Here is a 14426-nt window from a genome sequence, read left to right as displayed (position 1 = left end):
ATCACTTAAGCCCAAGAGTTTGAGACAGCCTGGACAACATAGTGAGACCCTGTCTCTACAAAAAATTAGTGGGGTGTGGTGGCATGTGCCTGTAGTCCCAGCTACTCGGGAAGCTGTGGTGGGAGGATCAACTGAGCCTGGGAGGCAGAGGTTGTAGTGAGCTGTGATGACGCCACTGCACTCCAGCCTGGGTGATAGAGCAAGACCCTGTCTGAAAATAAAATAAAATAGAAAACCAGAATGTTTGGCCTCCATTACGGGAGCATTTACAGCACTGCCTTAAAATGGGGGAGCACCCTGCACCACTCAGACACCTTTGCAAAGCTGACTGCCTCGGGTCCTCACCACGATCCCTCAAAGAAAGCTGGAGAAACGCCGTCATCACTGTACCCTCAAACTTGAGGTCGAGTGAGGTGAATGGACTTACTCAGGATCACAGGTAGTTGGCACTACTGTCAGACAAGAGTAACAGTGGCTTTTCCTCAGACTCAGTTCTCAAAATGCTGCCCCACCACCCCCTTTTTTTTTTTGAGACAGAGTCTCCCTCTGTCACCCAGGCTGGAGTGCAGTGGTGCGATCTTGGCTCACTGCAACCTCCGCCTCCCGGGTTCAAGTGATTCTCAGCCTCAGCCTCCTGAGGAGCCGGGATTACAGGCGTGCACCACCACACCTGGCTAATTTTTGTATTTTGAGTAGAGACGGGGTTTTGCCATGATGGCCAGACTAGTCTCGAATTCCTGGCCTCAAGTGATCTGCCTGCTTTGGCCTCCCAAAGTGCTGGAATTACAGGCATGAGCCATTGCGCCCAGCTCAACAACCCTTATCTCCCAGGTTCTCACACCGACTTCTCGAGTTACGTAACGAAGTCTTGATGATTCCCATCTTGTCGCTAGACAGATGAGGGTCAGGGTGGTTTCGAAAGCCTATGCAGGGTCACCTGGTGAAGAAACAGCAGGTTGAACCTGGGCGCAGGGTTCTGATTCCGAGGAGAAAGGGAACATGAAAGAGATCATTCCCCTACTTGTTTTATCAGACACCGGCTACCACCGTGGAGCTTGGGTGTGTTCAGAGGCCATTGTTCTACCTACGTCTGGGGCCAGGAAGAGCAAAGGCTGACAGGTGAGCAAGGCCTCATGTGGCATGACCCCAGGGGACGGGCTGGCTCAGGGCTTCCAGACAATGGGCCATTTTTTGGCTCCAGTGTGCACCCAGGGACTTGCTAGCACTCACCTCTAGTTGTTGAAAGGGCAGGCTGGGTGAGGCAGGTCGGGGAACTCTCTCTGCAGTTCTTCCTTTCAGTTTTTAGTCGTCTTCTCTTGACTGTTCTGTTGCCAAAACCCCCCAGCCCTCCAGCATCACCTTCCCCACCCCATCCTCCTCACCTGCTAGGAGAACTCTTATGTAGCTGTCAAGTCCCAGCCCAAATGCCCCTTTCTCCAGTCTTCCCCAGCTGCCCTACACAGACTGAAGCCCCCTCCTCTATTTCTTTTTTTCTTGAGACCAAGTCTTGCTCTGTCACCCAGGCTGGAGTGCGGAGGTACGATCTTGGCCCACGCAAACTCCCCCTCCCGAGTTCAAGTGATTCTCCTGCCTCAGCCTCCCGAGTAGCTGGGATTACAGGCACCCACCACTAAGCTTGGCTAATTTTTTTTTTTTTTTTTGTATCTTTAGTAGATAGAGATGGGGTTTCACCATGTTGGCCAGGGTGGTCTCGAACTCCTGACCTCAAGTGATCCACCTGCCTCAGCCTCCAAAAGTGCTGGGATTACAGGCGTGAGCCACTGCACCTGGCCAATTTCTTTCTTTCTCTTTTTCTTTCTTTTTTTTTTTTTTTTTTTTTTGAGATGGAGTCTTGCTCCGTCGCCCAGGCTGGAGTGCAGTGGCACGATCTCGGCCCACTGCAAGCTCCGCCTCCCGGGTTCATGCCATTCTCCTGCCTCAGCCTCCTGAGAAGCTGGGACTACAGGCACCCGCCACCATGCCTAATTTTTTTTGTAGTTTTAGTAGAGACGGGGTTTTACAGTGTTAGCCAGGAAGATCTTATCTCCTGACCTCGTGATCCGCCCGCCTCGGGCTCCCAAAGTGCTGAGATTACAGGTGTGAGCCACTGCGCTCGGCCAGCGCCCGGCCAGTTTCTGTACTGCATTACAGATAGCCAATCTGAGACCTCTTCTAGAGGGCTATGGTGGCTGCTTTGCATGTCTGCTTCCCTCCACGAGGAGGGCAAGGCCCACATTGGTTCAACCTTGCATAAATGTTGGCTGAATGAATGAATTCAATAAATTCTAAATAAGCACCAAATGTGTGATGGGTGCTTGCCGTGGAGGATACAAGGATGAGCAAGATGTGTTCTCTGCCTCCAAAGAGCTTACATTCGATGGGAGAGGCAAGGTACGTGAACAAGGAAAGTGGAAGAGAAACACAGAAGCCATGTCCCAGCAAGTGAGCACTCAATATGGCCAGCATTCTAATCTGGTGCTGCCCGTAACTTGCTGGATGCCTCTAAGCAGGCTTCTTAGCCACTCTGGCCTTGGAACCCAGCAAGAGTAATTGCTATAGATTGACGATGGGGCTGCCATTGGATTCAGATCACAGGAAGGGGCAAGTGACAGGTGCCTCTTCTTCCAAAGTCACAGGAGGGAGGGAGTCCCCCCGTCTAAGCCTCTTACCTGACCACAGTCTAGTTCATGCTGTCTGAAGCTGACACGATTGACATTGGAGGCTGGATAATTCTTTGCTGTAAGGTCTATCCTGAGCATTGTAGGTTTTTTAGAAGTACTCACTAGAGGCTGGGCACAGTGGCTCACACCTGTAATCCCAGCAGTTTGAGAGGCTGAGGTGGGAGGATCACTTGAGGCCAGGAGTTCAAGAACAGCCTGGCTAACGTGGCAAAATTCTGTCTCCACACAAAAAAAATAAAAAAATTAGCCAGGCATGGTGGCTCCAGGTACTCAGGAGGCTGAGGCACAAGAATCGCTTGAACCCGGGAGGTGCAGGTTGCAGTCAGCCAAGGTTGTGCCACTGTGCTCCAGCCTGGGTGACAGAGTGAGACCCTGTCTCAAAAAAAAAAAAAAAAAAAAAAAAAAAAAAAAAAAAAGCATAGAGCAGAGAGACAGCCAGGCATGGTGGCTCAGGCCTATAATCCCAGTGCTTTGGGAGGCTGAGGCAGGAGGATCTCTTTTTTTTTTTTTTGAGACGGAGTCTTGCTCTGTCGCCCAGGCTGGAGTGCAGTGGCATGATCTTGACTCACTGCAAGCTCTGCCTCCTGGGTTCACGCCATTCTCCTGCCTCTGCCTCTAGAGTAGCTGGGACTACAGGTGCCCACGAGCACGCCTGGCTAATTTTTTTTGTATTTTTAGTAAAGATGGCGTTTCATCGTGTTAGCCAGGATGGTCTCGATCGGCAGGAGGATCTCTTGAGGCCAGAATTTTGAGACTACCTGGGCAACATAGCAAGAATCCCGTCTCTATAATTTTTTTTTTTTTTAGACGGAGTGTCGCTCTTTTCGCCCAGGCTGAAGTGCAATGGCGTGATCTCGGCTCACTGCAACCTCCGCCTCCCAGGTTCAAGTGATTCTCCTGTCTCAGCCTCCCAAATAGCTGGGATTACAGGTGCCTGCCACCATGCCAGGCTAATTTTTGTATTTTTAGTAGAGACGGGGTTTCACCATGTTGGCCAGGATGGTCTCGATCTCTTGACCTCGTGATCCACTCACCTCGGCCTCCCAAAGTGCTGGGATTACAGGCGTGAGCCACTGTGCCAGGCCTTTTTTTTTTTTTTTTTTTAAATTAGCTGGGCGTGGTGGTGCACGCCTGTAGTCCCAGCTACTCAGGGGGCTGAGCTGAGAGGATTGCTTGAGACTGAGTTCAGGGTGGCAGTTAGCTGTGATAGTGCCACTGCACTCCAGCCTGGGCAACAGAGGGAGACCCTGTATCTCTGAGAGAAAAAAAAAAAAAGAGCACAGAGAAGAGGCAAGAAATTGCGTTCCAGTGGCAACTGTGGGACTGAAACAGACTGGAATTCCCCCCTCAGCACTCATCCATCCTGTTGGTTGAGAAAGGAAAAAGTCTATATATAATCTTATGGTCCCCAATGTTTCTCCCAGATGAGTTCAGATGAAAATTCTGGGGCTCAGGGAGAAAAGACTTTTCCAGAGATTGCATAGCAATTCCCCATCTCCCCTCATCCCCATGGGAAAAGAGATTTTCTTGTTGGAAGGACTATGTGCTGATTCACTGAGGAAACAGGAATCTTGCTGCAGCCAGAGAAGCAGATGGAGGTCAAATCTGAAGGCTGGTAGGACTCAGTACTTGGCACCAGCTTTTGCTACATGCAAATGCTACATCCCAGGCATTTCAGGCCAGGTTTAGGGCAAGTGTGTGGCATAGTCTGAAGGCCAGGAGCTGCCTGAAGCACTTGCAGGCTGAAGCCACAGCTGCAGACCAGAAGAGAGGGCACACACAGTGCCTTCCAGATAGAAGCCTGGCAGGGAGGAAAGGCCACTGGTCCTGCCTCAAAGTCACTGAGTCACTGCCCATTCCCTACCAGAGAACCTGTATATGAGGCCATGTCTACATGTTACACTGCATCTGTACCCATGCAGAGATTCACCATACACGTAAGGCAGTCAGTTGAAAGGAACGAAGGGGTCCCCAGGCAGGAACCCAGGATGGAGCAGTGGGTGGCATCTCATTGACACAGCACCACAAAAAGGTGAAGAGGGCAGCACAGTTGGTGGTGACTGGGCTGATTCCCATGAACCTGATTCCCAGTCCAGCTGTTTGTTAGCGTATGGGCGTGGACCCTACTTCCTGGGGACTTCCACCCCTCAGCTGGTATGTTGATAAGATTATGCAATGAGCCAGGTGCAGTGTCCCATGCCTGTAATCCCAGCACTTTGAGAGGCCGAGGTGGGTGGATCATTTGAGGTCAGAAGTCCGAGATCAGACTGACCAATATGGTGAAACCCTGTCTCTACTAAAATTACAAAAATTAGCTGGATGTGGTGGCATGCCCTTGTAGTCCCAGCTACTGGGGAGGCTGAGGCAGGAGAATTGCTTGAACTTGGGAGGCAGAGGTTGCAGTGAACCAAGATTCTGCCACTGCATTCCAGCCTGGGCAACAGAGCAAGATCTCGTCTCAACAACAACAAAAAAGATCATGCAATGAAAAGGTGTATGACACATTGCCCAGGACACAGGAAACACTCAATGGAGTGACCATTGTTATTCTGTGTTTTTCTGAACTTTTCTGGGTAACTGAAGAGGCCTGTAAAATGGCTTCTATTCAGCATTCCCTCCCAGTATTTGCTATCTGCTTCAGCAAGGCCTCACAGATTTGTGCAGTGTCTCTGGCATACATCATGTATCCCTTCCTTTTTTTTTTTTTTTTTGAGACAGGGTCTCCCTGTCGCCCAGGCTGGAGTGCAGTGATGCGATCTCGGCTCACTGCAACCTCTGCCTCCCAGGTTCAAGTGATTCTCCTGCCTCAGCCTCCTGAGTAGCTCAAGTTACAGGCACCCGCCACCATGCCTGGCTAGTTTTTGAATTTTTTTTTTTTTTTTGAGACAGAGTCTTGCTCCATCGCCCAGGCTGGAGTGCAGTGGTGTGATCTCAGCTCACTGCAACCTCTGCCTCCTGAGTTCAAGCAATTCTCCTGCCTCAGCCTCCCGAGTAGCTGGGACTACAGGCACACACCACCACGCCCAGCTAATTTTTGTATTTTTAGTAGAGACGGGGTTTCACCATGTTGGCCAGGATGGTCTCGATCTCTTGACGTCTTGATCCACCCGCCCTGGCCTCCCAAAGTGTTGGAATTACAGGTGTGAGCCACTGCGCCCAGCCCTAACTTTTGTATTTTTAGTAGAGACAGGGTTTTACCATGTTGGCTAGGCTGGTCTCGAACTCCTGACCTCAGGTGATCCACCCACCTTGGCCTTCCAAAGTGCTGGAATTACAGGCGTAAGCCACCGTGGCTGGCCCTAACTTTTGTATTTTTAGTAGAGACGGGGTTTCACCATGTTCGCCAGGCTGGTCTCGAACTCCTGACTTCAGATGATCTTGGCCTTCCAAAGTGCTGGGATTACAGTCGTGAGCCACCGCACCTGGCCTGTATAATCTGGTGATAGGCTTCTGATCGGCATGCACATGTCCTCCATGTCTGACCAAACCACAGATTCCCTGTGGCTGAGCTTTGTACCTACAAAAAGGTGGATGAGTCTAAGAGACAGGATGAATGGATGGGAGGACTGGAGGATGATGGAGGAGGAAGGCATCGGGTTTGACTACCAGATTCTGGCTTGGACAAGTGGGTGGAAGGAGATGCCCACCAGAGAGAGGAGGAATCAGGAAAGTAGGCAGCAAGGAGACTGGGGCTCATGGGCAGGAGAGTTTGAGGTCCCGCTCTGATGTGGGAGTGACCCAGCATCCTAACGCACCAGCCGCCCCTTCTTCCACCAAATCATTCTCTGGGCCTTCTGCTGGGCAATTGCAGGGGCAGTTTTGGCCTCACACACAGGACACTGAGGATCACAAGTGATTGTTCAGTTCGTATGTGATCTGAACAGGCCAGCGTTTGCTGTGTCCAGCACCATCACTCAATGGCTTGAGAGCACAATGGAGACTCCCATCCAGGAATGTGAGAGCAGCTGTTCAGCTGTTTGAGAGCAGACATTTGCTTACTGTCTTTTTGTAAGACCTTTCATATACGTGGCCTTTTTGTTTTTGAGATAAGGTCTTACTCTGTCACCCAGGCTGGAGTGCAGTGGTGCAATCACAGCTCATTGCAGACCTCCTGGGTTCAAGCGACCTTCCCACCTCAGCCTCTCAAGTAGCTGGGATGACAGGTGCGAGCCATCATGTCCAGCTAACTTTTGTTTTTTCTTAGACGGAGTCTTGCTCTGTCGCCCAGGCTGGAGTGCAGTAGCACGATCTCGGTTCACTGCAACCTCCATCTCCCGGGTTCAAATGGTTCTCCTGCCTCAGCCTCCCAAGTAGCTGGGATTATAGGTGCACACCACCACACCTGGCTAATTTTTGTATTTTTCATAGAGATGGGGTTTCATCATGTTGGCCAGGATAGTATCAAATTCCTGACCTCACATGATCCGACTACCTCGGCCTCACAAAGTGTTAGGATTACAGGCGTGAGTCACTGCACCCGGCCCCAAGCTAATTTTTTATTTATTTTATTTTATTTATTTATTTATTTTGTAGCGACGGGGTCTTCCTATGTTGCTCAGGCTGATCTCAAATTCCTGGGCTCAAGTGATCCTCCCATCTCAGTCTCCCAAAGTGTTGGGATTACAGGTGTGGGCCAACCGTGCCCAGCTACATGTGTCTTCTGATTCTCCAACCACCCGAGAAGATAGCTTCCCATTTCATAGATGAGGGGATTTACATATCTGAGAAAAGGGAAGGTGAAAAAGGAAAAGAAAACAGGTTTTTATCAAAGGCCTGCTCCATTTCCAGGAATTATCCAGGGCTCTTTCACATATATTAACAAACCTATTCTCTCAAAATCATTACATGCAGCATACATAGCCACGTTTTAAGTTCTGAATAAGTTCAAGTTCTGTGAAGTAACTAAGGAGCCTAGCTAGGAAGGTGGAGATTCAGATGTAAAATCCAGTGCCCAGGCCAGGCGCGGTGGCTCACGCCTGTAATCCCAGCACTTTGGGAGGCCAAGGAGGGTGGATCATGAGGTCAGTAGATCGAGACCATCCTGGCCAACATGGTGAAACCCCGTCTCTACTAAAAATACAAAAATTAACCAGGCATGGTGATGTGCACCTGTAGTCCCAGTTACTCAGGAGGCTGAGGCAGGAGAATCGCTTGAACCTTGAACCGGAGGCGAAGGCTGCAGTGAGCCACTGCACTCCAGCCTGGGTGACAGAGGAAGACTCCGTCTCTAAAAAAAAAAAAAAAAATCCAGTTCCCAGCCCTGGAATCCAAAGTTCATTCAGTTACTATACATTCAGTCAACAACCATTTCTCCAACATCTACTATTATCATGCACACTTGGGAACAAAAAGATGAACAAAATAGAAAAGCTTTGGCTGGGCACGGTGGCTCACGCCTGTAATCCCAGCACTTTGGAAGGCCGAGGCGGGTGGATCACAAGGTCAAGAGATCGAGACCATCCTGGCTAATACGGTGAAACCCCGTCTCTACTAAAAACACAAAAAATTAGCCGGGCGTGGTGGCGGGCGCCTATAGTCCCAGCTACTCGGGAGGCTGAGGCAGGAGAATGGCATGAACCTGGAGGCAGAGCTTGCAGTGAGCTGAGATCGCACCACTGCATTCCAGCCTGGGTGACAGAGCCGGACTATGTCTCAAAAAAAAAAAAAAAAAAAGAAAGAAAAAAAAAGAAGCTTCTGCCATGGTAGAGTGTAAACATGTTGAGTACCATGCTGGAGAAGTACAAAGTGCTGTGGGCGGATGTAACAGGGCCAACTCTGCTTCTCTGGAGAAGTGACAGTTGAGCTAAGAGCTGATGGCTGACCACCAGGAGTTAGTGAGACAGAGCGGGCATGGAGGGAGGCATGTTCCAGGCAGATGGAACAGAGGGAACAGCATGTGCAAAGCGTCTGAGCTGGTGCAGAGTTTGTGATGTTCCAGGGACTGTGTGATGGCCAGGGTGGCTGTACAAACAGCCCACCAGACCAGACTGTGCAGGACCATGTGGGCTGCATCTAAGATTTTTGAAGTTCAAGTCACCAAAAAGTTCTAGTTAAGTGGTGGGCAAAATCACAGTGGTTTTATAAAAAGACTGACTGACAAGTGGAGTGAAAGCAGAGACAAATTAGAAGGTTTTCCTGGGAATCTAAGAGAAAGACAAAGGAAGGCTGGACTGAGTGGCAGCTCAGGGCCTGGGAAGAAGAGAATGGATGCAAAGCCATTGAGGAGGCAAATCAACAGAGCTTGTGATGAACTCCACGTGGTGAGATGGCACAACAAGAAGTGGCAGTCACTGTTGGATTCTCCCCTCTGACCCACAGCTCCTGAACTGCCCTGAGTAGCTTAAGGCAGGGTACTGAGGTGAAGCACCACGCTGAGTCTTATCTCAGCAAACCTAAGTTAGGCCGGGCATGGTGGCTCACACCTGTAATCCCAGCACTTTGGGAAGCTGAGGTGGGGGGATCGCCTGAGGTGAGGAGTTCAAGACCAGCCTGGCCAACATGGTGAAACCCCATCTCTACTTAAAATACAAAAAATCAGCCTGGTATGGTGGCAGGTGCCTGTAATCCCAGCTACTCGGGAGGCCGAGACAGGAGAATTGCTTGAACCCAGGAGGCAGAGGTTGTAGTGAGCTGAGATCACACCATTGCACTCCAGCCTGGGCAACAAGAGTGAAAACTGTGTCCAAAAAAAACAAAACAAAACAAAAAAAACAAAAAAAAACCTAAGTTAGAGTCTACAAAATGTTTCCTTTGATTTTTTTCAGAATGCCGTCATATCTGCGTCCCAGAGCTGAGCTCACCCATTTAGCAAGATTCATTCTGACAGCATGAGCCTGCAGTTACCTTGTAAGTTATCCTGCCTGCTCACTGTCCTCACTGGAACCATCCTTGCTCCTGCCCAGTGGCCTATGAAAGAAATCTCTCAATAAACTTCCAGCCAGACTCTAAGCCAGTGAATTCTGAAGCCCTCTCACCATCTGTGACCACTTAATTGACTGCTATGACCCCGGCCACCTGGCACAACTGCCCAGCCCAGGATGGGACTGCATCTGTGGGGAACTGGTTGGGGAAAGAGATGATGCACGTGGAGCTCTTTATTTGCTTCTGATATGTACAGGTATATACAGTTGGTGAGAGTCTATGGTACATTATTTCACAAAATTATCTTACATCTGTGCACACTCCTGGGCAAGAAGTGGCAGATTCTGCCCCTAATATCCCATAGATGGTGAAGGAAAAGGATGCTACCAGGAGCCACCCCCTTCCGAGGACATTCATGGGGGCTGCCTGCCCTCTTCCCAGACACTGGAGCCCTCCCACGGACAATCTGTGCCTCCTACCTGCTCTGAGCACTTGCTGACAGGAATGGTGGCAGCAGCAGCAGCTGCTTCCAAAGTCTTTCTTCCAGAGTAGAAGACTTGTCGTGGGGGCCAAAAACAAAACAAAACAAAACAAAACAAAACAAAACAAAACAATGGCCCCCACTCACTGATAGCAGCAAACGGACACCTGACTCCTAGAGCCTGCCTGGAATCCTCCGCCCCGGGTTTGAGGGCAGCGGCTCACCCACCTTCCCCCAGCACAGGCACAGCCTTCTAACCCTGGTGCAGCCTGGCCTCACGGGGCACTGGCATGCATCTTCTCCAGGCAACTTGTCCAGAACGTGACCAGCCGGTTGTCACGGTTGATGCAGAAGTCCGTGAAGTCCTTCAGCAGCCGATCAGCAAACTTTTCATCCCCTGTGGCGCTGGAGCGCCATGTTTTGGTGAGCATGGTGTTGTAGGCCCAGTTGTAGCCGACCCGCTCCTCGCAGAACATGTTCTGGTTGGTGGAGCTGGTGGAGTTCCGCCGCCGCCGCTGCTGCCCTGAGAACTTGCGCTTGGAGTAGGGCAGCTGCAGAAACACTGTTCCTGAAGAGAAAGGGGAGCGCCTGTGTGGCAGCCACCAGGAGGGCTCCTGGAGCCTGCTGAGGTGGTTCTGCAGCCACAGGCTTGGTGCAAGGAAAGGGATGTGGACCCACCTGCCCAACTCTGCCCGTAGCTCCTCACCTGTAACGTGGATATACTGAGGCTTGTTCTCAGCAGGGAAGTTAAAAGCAGAGGCAGAATATTTATCTTGTACAAACCCAAACCTAGGGAAGGACAGGAAGACATGCTAATCAGCGCCTCCTTAGTTAAAGGGGCAAGGGAAGAGAATGTAGCTGATAGGACTCTCGGACAGCCTGAGACACAGAGATCTGGAAAGATCTCTTTCCAGATTGCACATGCAGGCTGCTTATTTTTGTCCTCACCGTCACCACTTTCTGACCTCTACCTCTTCCAACACCATGGCTTACCAGACCTCCTCACACCCAGCAGCCCGTCATCTCCGTGGTCCACCATGTCACCACCACCATAGTGAAAGAAAGCCTTCCCACCGGCTGCACTCTTCATCCAGCCTTCATCTCTGCTCAGACAGCCCGTCCCTCCTACCATGTTCCCTACCCATCCCAGCAGACCTTCCCACTGAGCGTTCTCCCCCATCCCATCCTGGGCCTCTTACTGGAATCTACCTCATGTCTTGACAGGCCACACATACCCACCCGCATACTCGAGGCTATCCATTCCTCCAGGGAAGGTCCTTATCTTTTTTTTTGGTGAGAGGGAGTCTCGCACTGTTGCCCAGACTGGAGTGCAATGGCATGATCTCGGCTCACTGCAACCTCTGCCTCCTGGGTTCAAGTGATTCTCCTGTCTCGGCCTCCCGAGTAGCTGGGATTACAGGCATGTGCCACCATGCCTGGCTAATTTTTGTATTAGCCAGGATTGTTCTGGAATTAGCCAGGAGAATCACTTGAACCCGGGAGGCGGAGGCTGCAGTGAGCTAAGATCATGCCATTGCACTCCAGCCTGGGTGACAGGGCGAGACTCCATCTCAAAAAGAAAAAAAAAAAGAGGAACACCAAGCTGGGGCTCTCTGCTTCCCTGTGCTCTGGAAATGGGCAGGAGGAGCCATTTTTCATCTATGGCTTGTTCTATTCCTGGTTTTTCTATTTCCATAAGGCACATTTATTACAGTTCTACCTGCTAAGAGCTGTAAAGGACGTGGTAACAGATGTGGCTCCTGCCCTCTAAGTCTGAGGGGTTTATATAATGGAGACAGTGATGTAGGCAGAACTAAAGAAGGGAAAATGCCTGTCTTCTTTCCTGGACTGAGTTCCTTGGGGAGGTGCTGTGTTGTATCCTCTACATAATCTGCATTCCATAATTTTTTACCAAAGAATACATGAAGTCAAATATGCAAACTAAATGGGTAGGTTACTATGCACTGTAAGCTCCCTGTCTACAGGCTGATTATATGATGAGGACTGGCTCTGGATTTTGCCTTTGCAAAATCCTCTCTACTCTTGCTCTGTCATCCAGGCTGGAGTGCAGTGGTACAATCTTGGCTCACCGCAACCTCCACCTCCCGGGTTCAAGCAATTGTTGTGCTTCCAGCCTCCCAAGTAGCTAGGATTACAGGCACGCGCCACCACGACCAGTTAATTTTTGTATTTTTAGTAGAGACGGGGTTTCACCATTTTGGCCAGGCTAGTCTTGAACTGCTGACCTCAGGTGATCCGCCTGCTTCGGCCTCCCAAACTGCTGGGATTACAGGCGTGAGCCACCACACCCAGCCTGCTTTCTCTCTACTTTCTAATTAAGGCTGCTGATTTCCTCAGCATGGATCAGCCTGATTTTTTTTTACCAGAGTAATTTTTTTACCTCATTTCTTCCTTAGGTCACCAGGAAAGAACTTTATTTTTTATTATAAAAAGGCAATTTAACCACATGGTTCCTGGCCACCTGACTGTCCACTCAGGGAGAATGCAAGACAGAAACGCAGTAAGGGCAGGGGAGGGGATATAATCATCTCCACCTGCCCCAAGGAAGATGAAGGAGGAGCGGTAGGTCACAGCCTAGGGGCTGAGGAAGATGAAGGAGGAGCGGTAGGTCACAGCCTAGGGGCTGAGGAAGATGAAGGAGGAGCGGTAGGTCACAGCCTAGGGGCTGAGGAAGATGAAGGAGGAGCGGTAGGTCACAGCCTAGGGGCTGAGGAAGATGGACACTTTTTTAGCTCTTTCTGAGATGGACCTTATGGGTGGGCTGATGTGTCATTTAGAGCCACAGTTGCACTTAAAGCTCCACCCTATGCAAAAGCTACATATGAAACTACTCTAGGCAGGCACCTTGCTAGGCATTATAGAAGGAAACACAAATAGGAAAAAGCATACCCCTGCCCTCCAAGGGACCCCAAGTCACTGGAATACATTCAGAGTGTTTTGAAAGAAAGGGAAAGAGGAATTCAGAGAGGAAAGATTTGGGAATCCCTGGAGGAAGATTCTGACAGGTGTGGAACAGGGGAGAGGTATAAGTGTGGAAGGTGGGAGAGGTTAGGTGTGGAAGGTGGGGGGGCTTAGGTGTGGAAGGTGGAGAGGTTTAGGTGTGGAAGGTGGGGGGCTTTAGGTGTGGAAGGTGGGGGGTTTAGTTGTGGAAGGTGGGGGGTTTAGGTGTGGAAGGTGAGGTGGTTTACATGTGGAAGGTGAGGGGGTTTACATGTAGAAGGTGGGGGGTTTAGGTGTGGAAGGTGGGGGGAGGGTAGGTGTGGAAGGTGGGGGGAGGGTAGGTGTGGAAGGTGGAGGGGTTTAGGTGAGGGGTTTAGGTGTGGAAGGTGGGGGGAGGGTAGGTGTGGAAGGTGGGGGGAGGGTAGGTGTGGAAGGTGGAGGGGTTTAGGTGAGGGGGTTTAGGTGAGGAAGGTGGGGGGTTTAGGTGTGGAAGGTGGGGGGAGGGTAGCTGTGGAAGGTGGAGGGGTTTAGGTGAGGGGATTTAGGTGTGGAAGGTGGGGGTTTAGGTGTGGAAGGTGGGGGGAGGGTAGATGTGGAAGGTGGAGGGGTTTAGGTGTGGAAGGTGAGGTGGTTTACATGTGGAAGGTGAGGGGGTTTACATGTAGAAGGTGGGGGGTTTAGGTGTGGAAGGTGGGGGGAGGGTAGGTGTGGAAGGTGGAGGGGTTTAGGTGTGGAAGGTGGGGGTTTTAGGTGTGGAAGGTGAGGCGGTTTAGGTGTGGAAGGTGGGGGGTTTAGGTGTTGAAGGTGGGGGGTTTAGGTGTTGAAGGTGGGGGGTTTTAGGTGTGGAAGGTGGGGGGTTTTAGGTGTGGAAGGTGGGGGGTTTAGGTGTAGAAGGTGGGGGTTTAGGTGTGGAAGGTGGGGGGGTTAGGTGTGGAAGGTGGGGGGGTTTAGGTGTGGAAGGTGGGGGGTTTTAGGTGTGGAAGGTGGGGGGTTTAGGTGAAGGTGGGGGGTTTAGGTGTGGAAGGTGGGGGGTTTAGGTGTAGAAGGTGGGGGTTTAGGTGTGGAAGGTGGAGGTATAGAAGGTAGGGATTTAGGTGTGGAAGGTGGGTTTAGGTGTGGAAGGGGGGGTTTAGGTGTGGAAGGTGTGGGGGTTTAGGTGTGGAAGGTAGGGGGGTTTAGGTGTGGAAGGTGGAGGTATAGAAGGTGGGGATTTAGGTGTGGAAGGTGGGGGGTTTAGGTGTGGAAGGTGGGGGTTTTAGGTGTGGAAGGTGAGGCGGTTTAGGTGTGGAAGGTGGGGGGTTTAGGTGTTGAAGGTGGGGGTTTTAGGTGTGGAAGGTGGGGGGTTTTAGGTGTGGAAGGTGGGGGGTTTAGGTGTAGAAGGTGGGGGTTTAGGTGTGGAAGGTGGGGGGGTTAGGTGTGGAAGGTGGGGGGTTTAGGTGTGG

The 14426-nt window shown here is 50.9% G+C and overlaps 2 protein-coding genes across 14 annotated transcripts in view; one reads left to right on the top strand and one right to left on the bottom strand.

The window, feature by feature from the left end:
* The window catches only part of YWHAH-AS1 (YWHAH antisense RNA 1), a 38236-nt gene extending 28653 nt beyond the window's left edge, over window positions 1-9583 (top strand). Inside the window, exon 3 of the mRNA XM_055105801.2 lies at window positions 9446-9583. The gene's annotated coding sequence lies outside the window, so the exon portion shown is untranslated. The remainder of the gene's footprint in view (window positions 1-9445) is intronic.
* A 177-nt stretch (window positions 9584-9760) lies between these two features.
* Window positions 9761-14426, bottom strand: part of DEPDC5 (DEP domain containing 5, GATOR1 subcomplex subunit) — a 156102-nt gene continuing 151436 nt past the window's right edge. For all 13 annotated transcript variants that reach the window (XM_034948723.4, XM_034948722.4, XM_034948725.3 and 10 more), the window contains 2 exons: window positions 10730-10812; window positions 9761-10591 (listed from right to left, as the gene is read on the bottom strand). In XM_034948723.4, the coding sequence (XP_034804614.2) occupies window positions 10299-10591; window positions 10730-10812 (376 nt within the window). In that variant the 3' untranslated portion in view covers window positions 9761-10298. The remainder of the gene's footprint in view (window positions 10592-10729; window positions 10813-14426) is intronic.

Source organism: Pan paniscus, chromosome 23 (assembly GCF_029289425.2).
Source record: "Pan paniscus chromosome 23, NHGRI_mPanPan1-v2.0_pri, whole genome shotgun sequence".
In the NCBI taxonomy this organism is placed as follows: Eukaryota; Metazoa; Chordata; class Mammalia; order Primates; family Hominidae; genus Pan; species Pan paniscus.
Note: the sequence above shows the minus strand (reverse complement) of the source record. Positions and strands in the feature narration are given on the sequence as shown.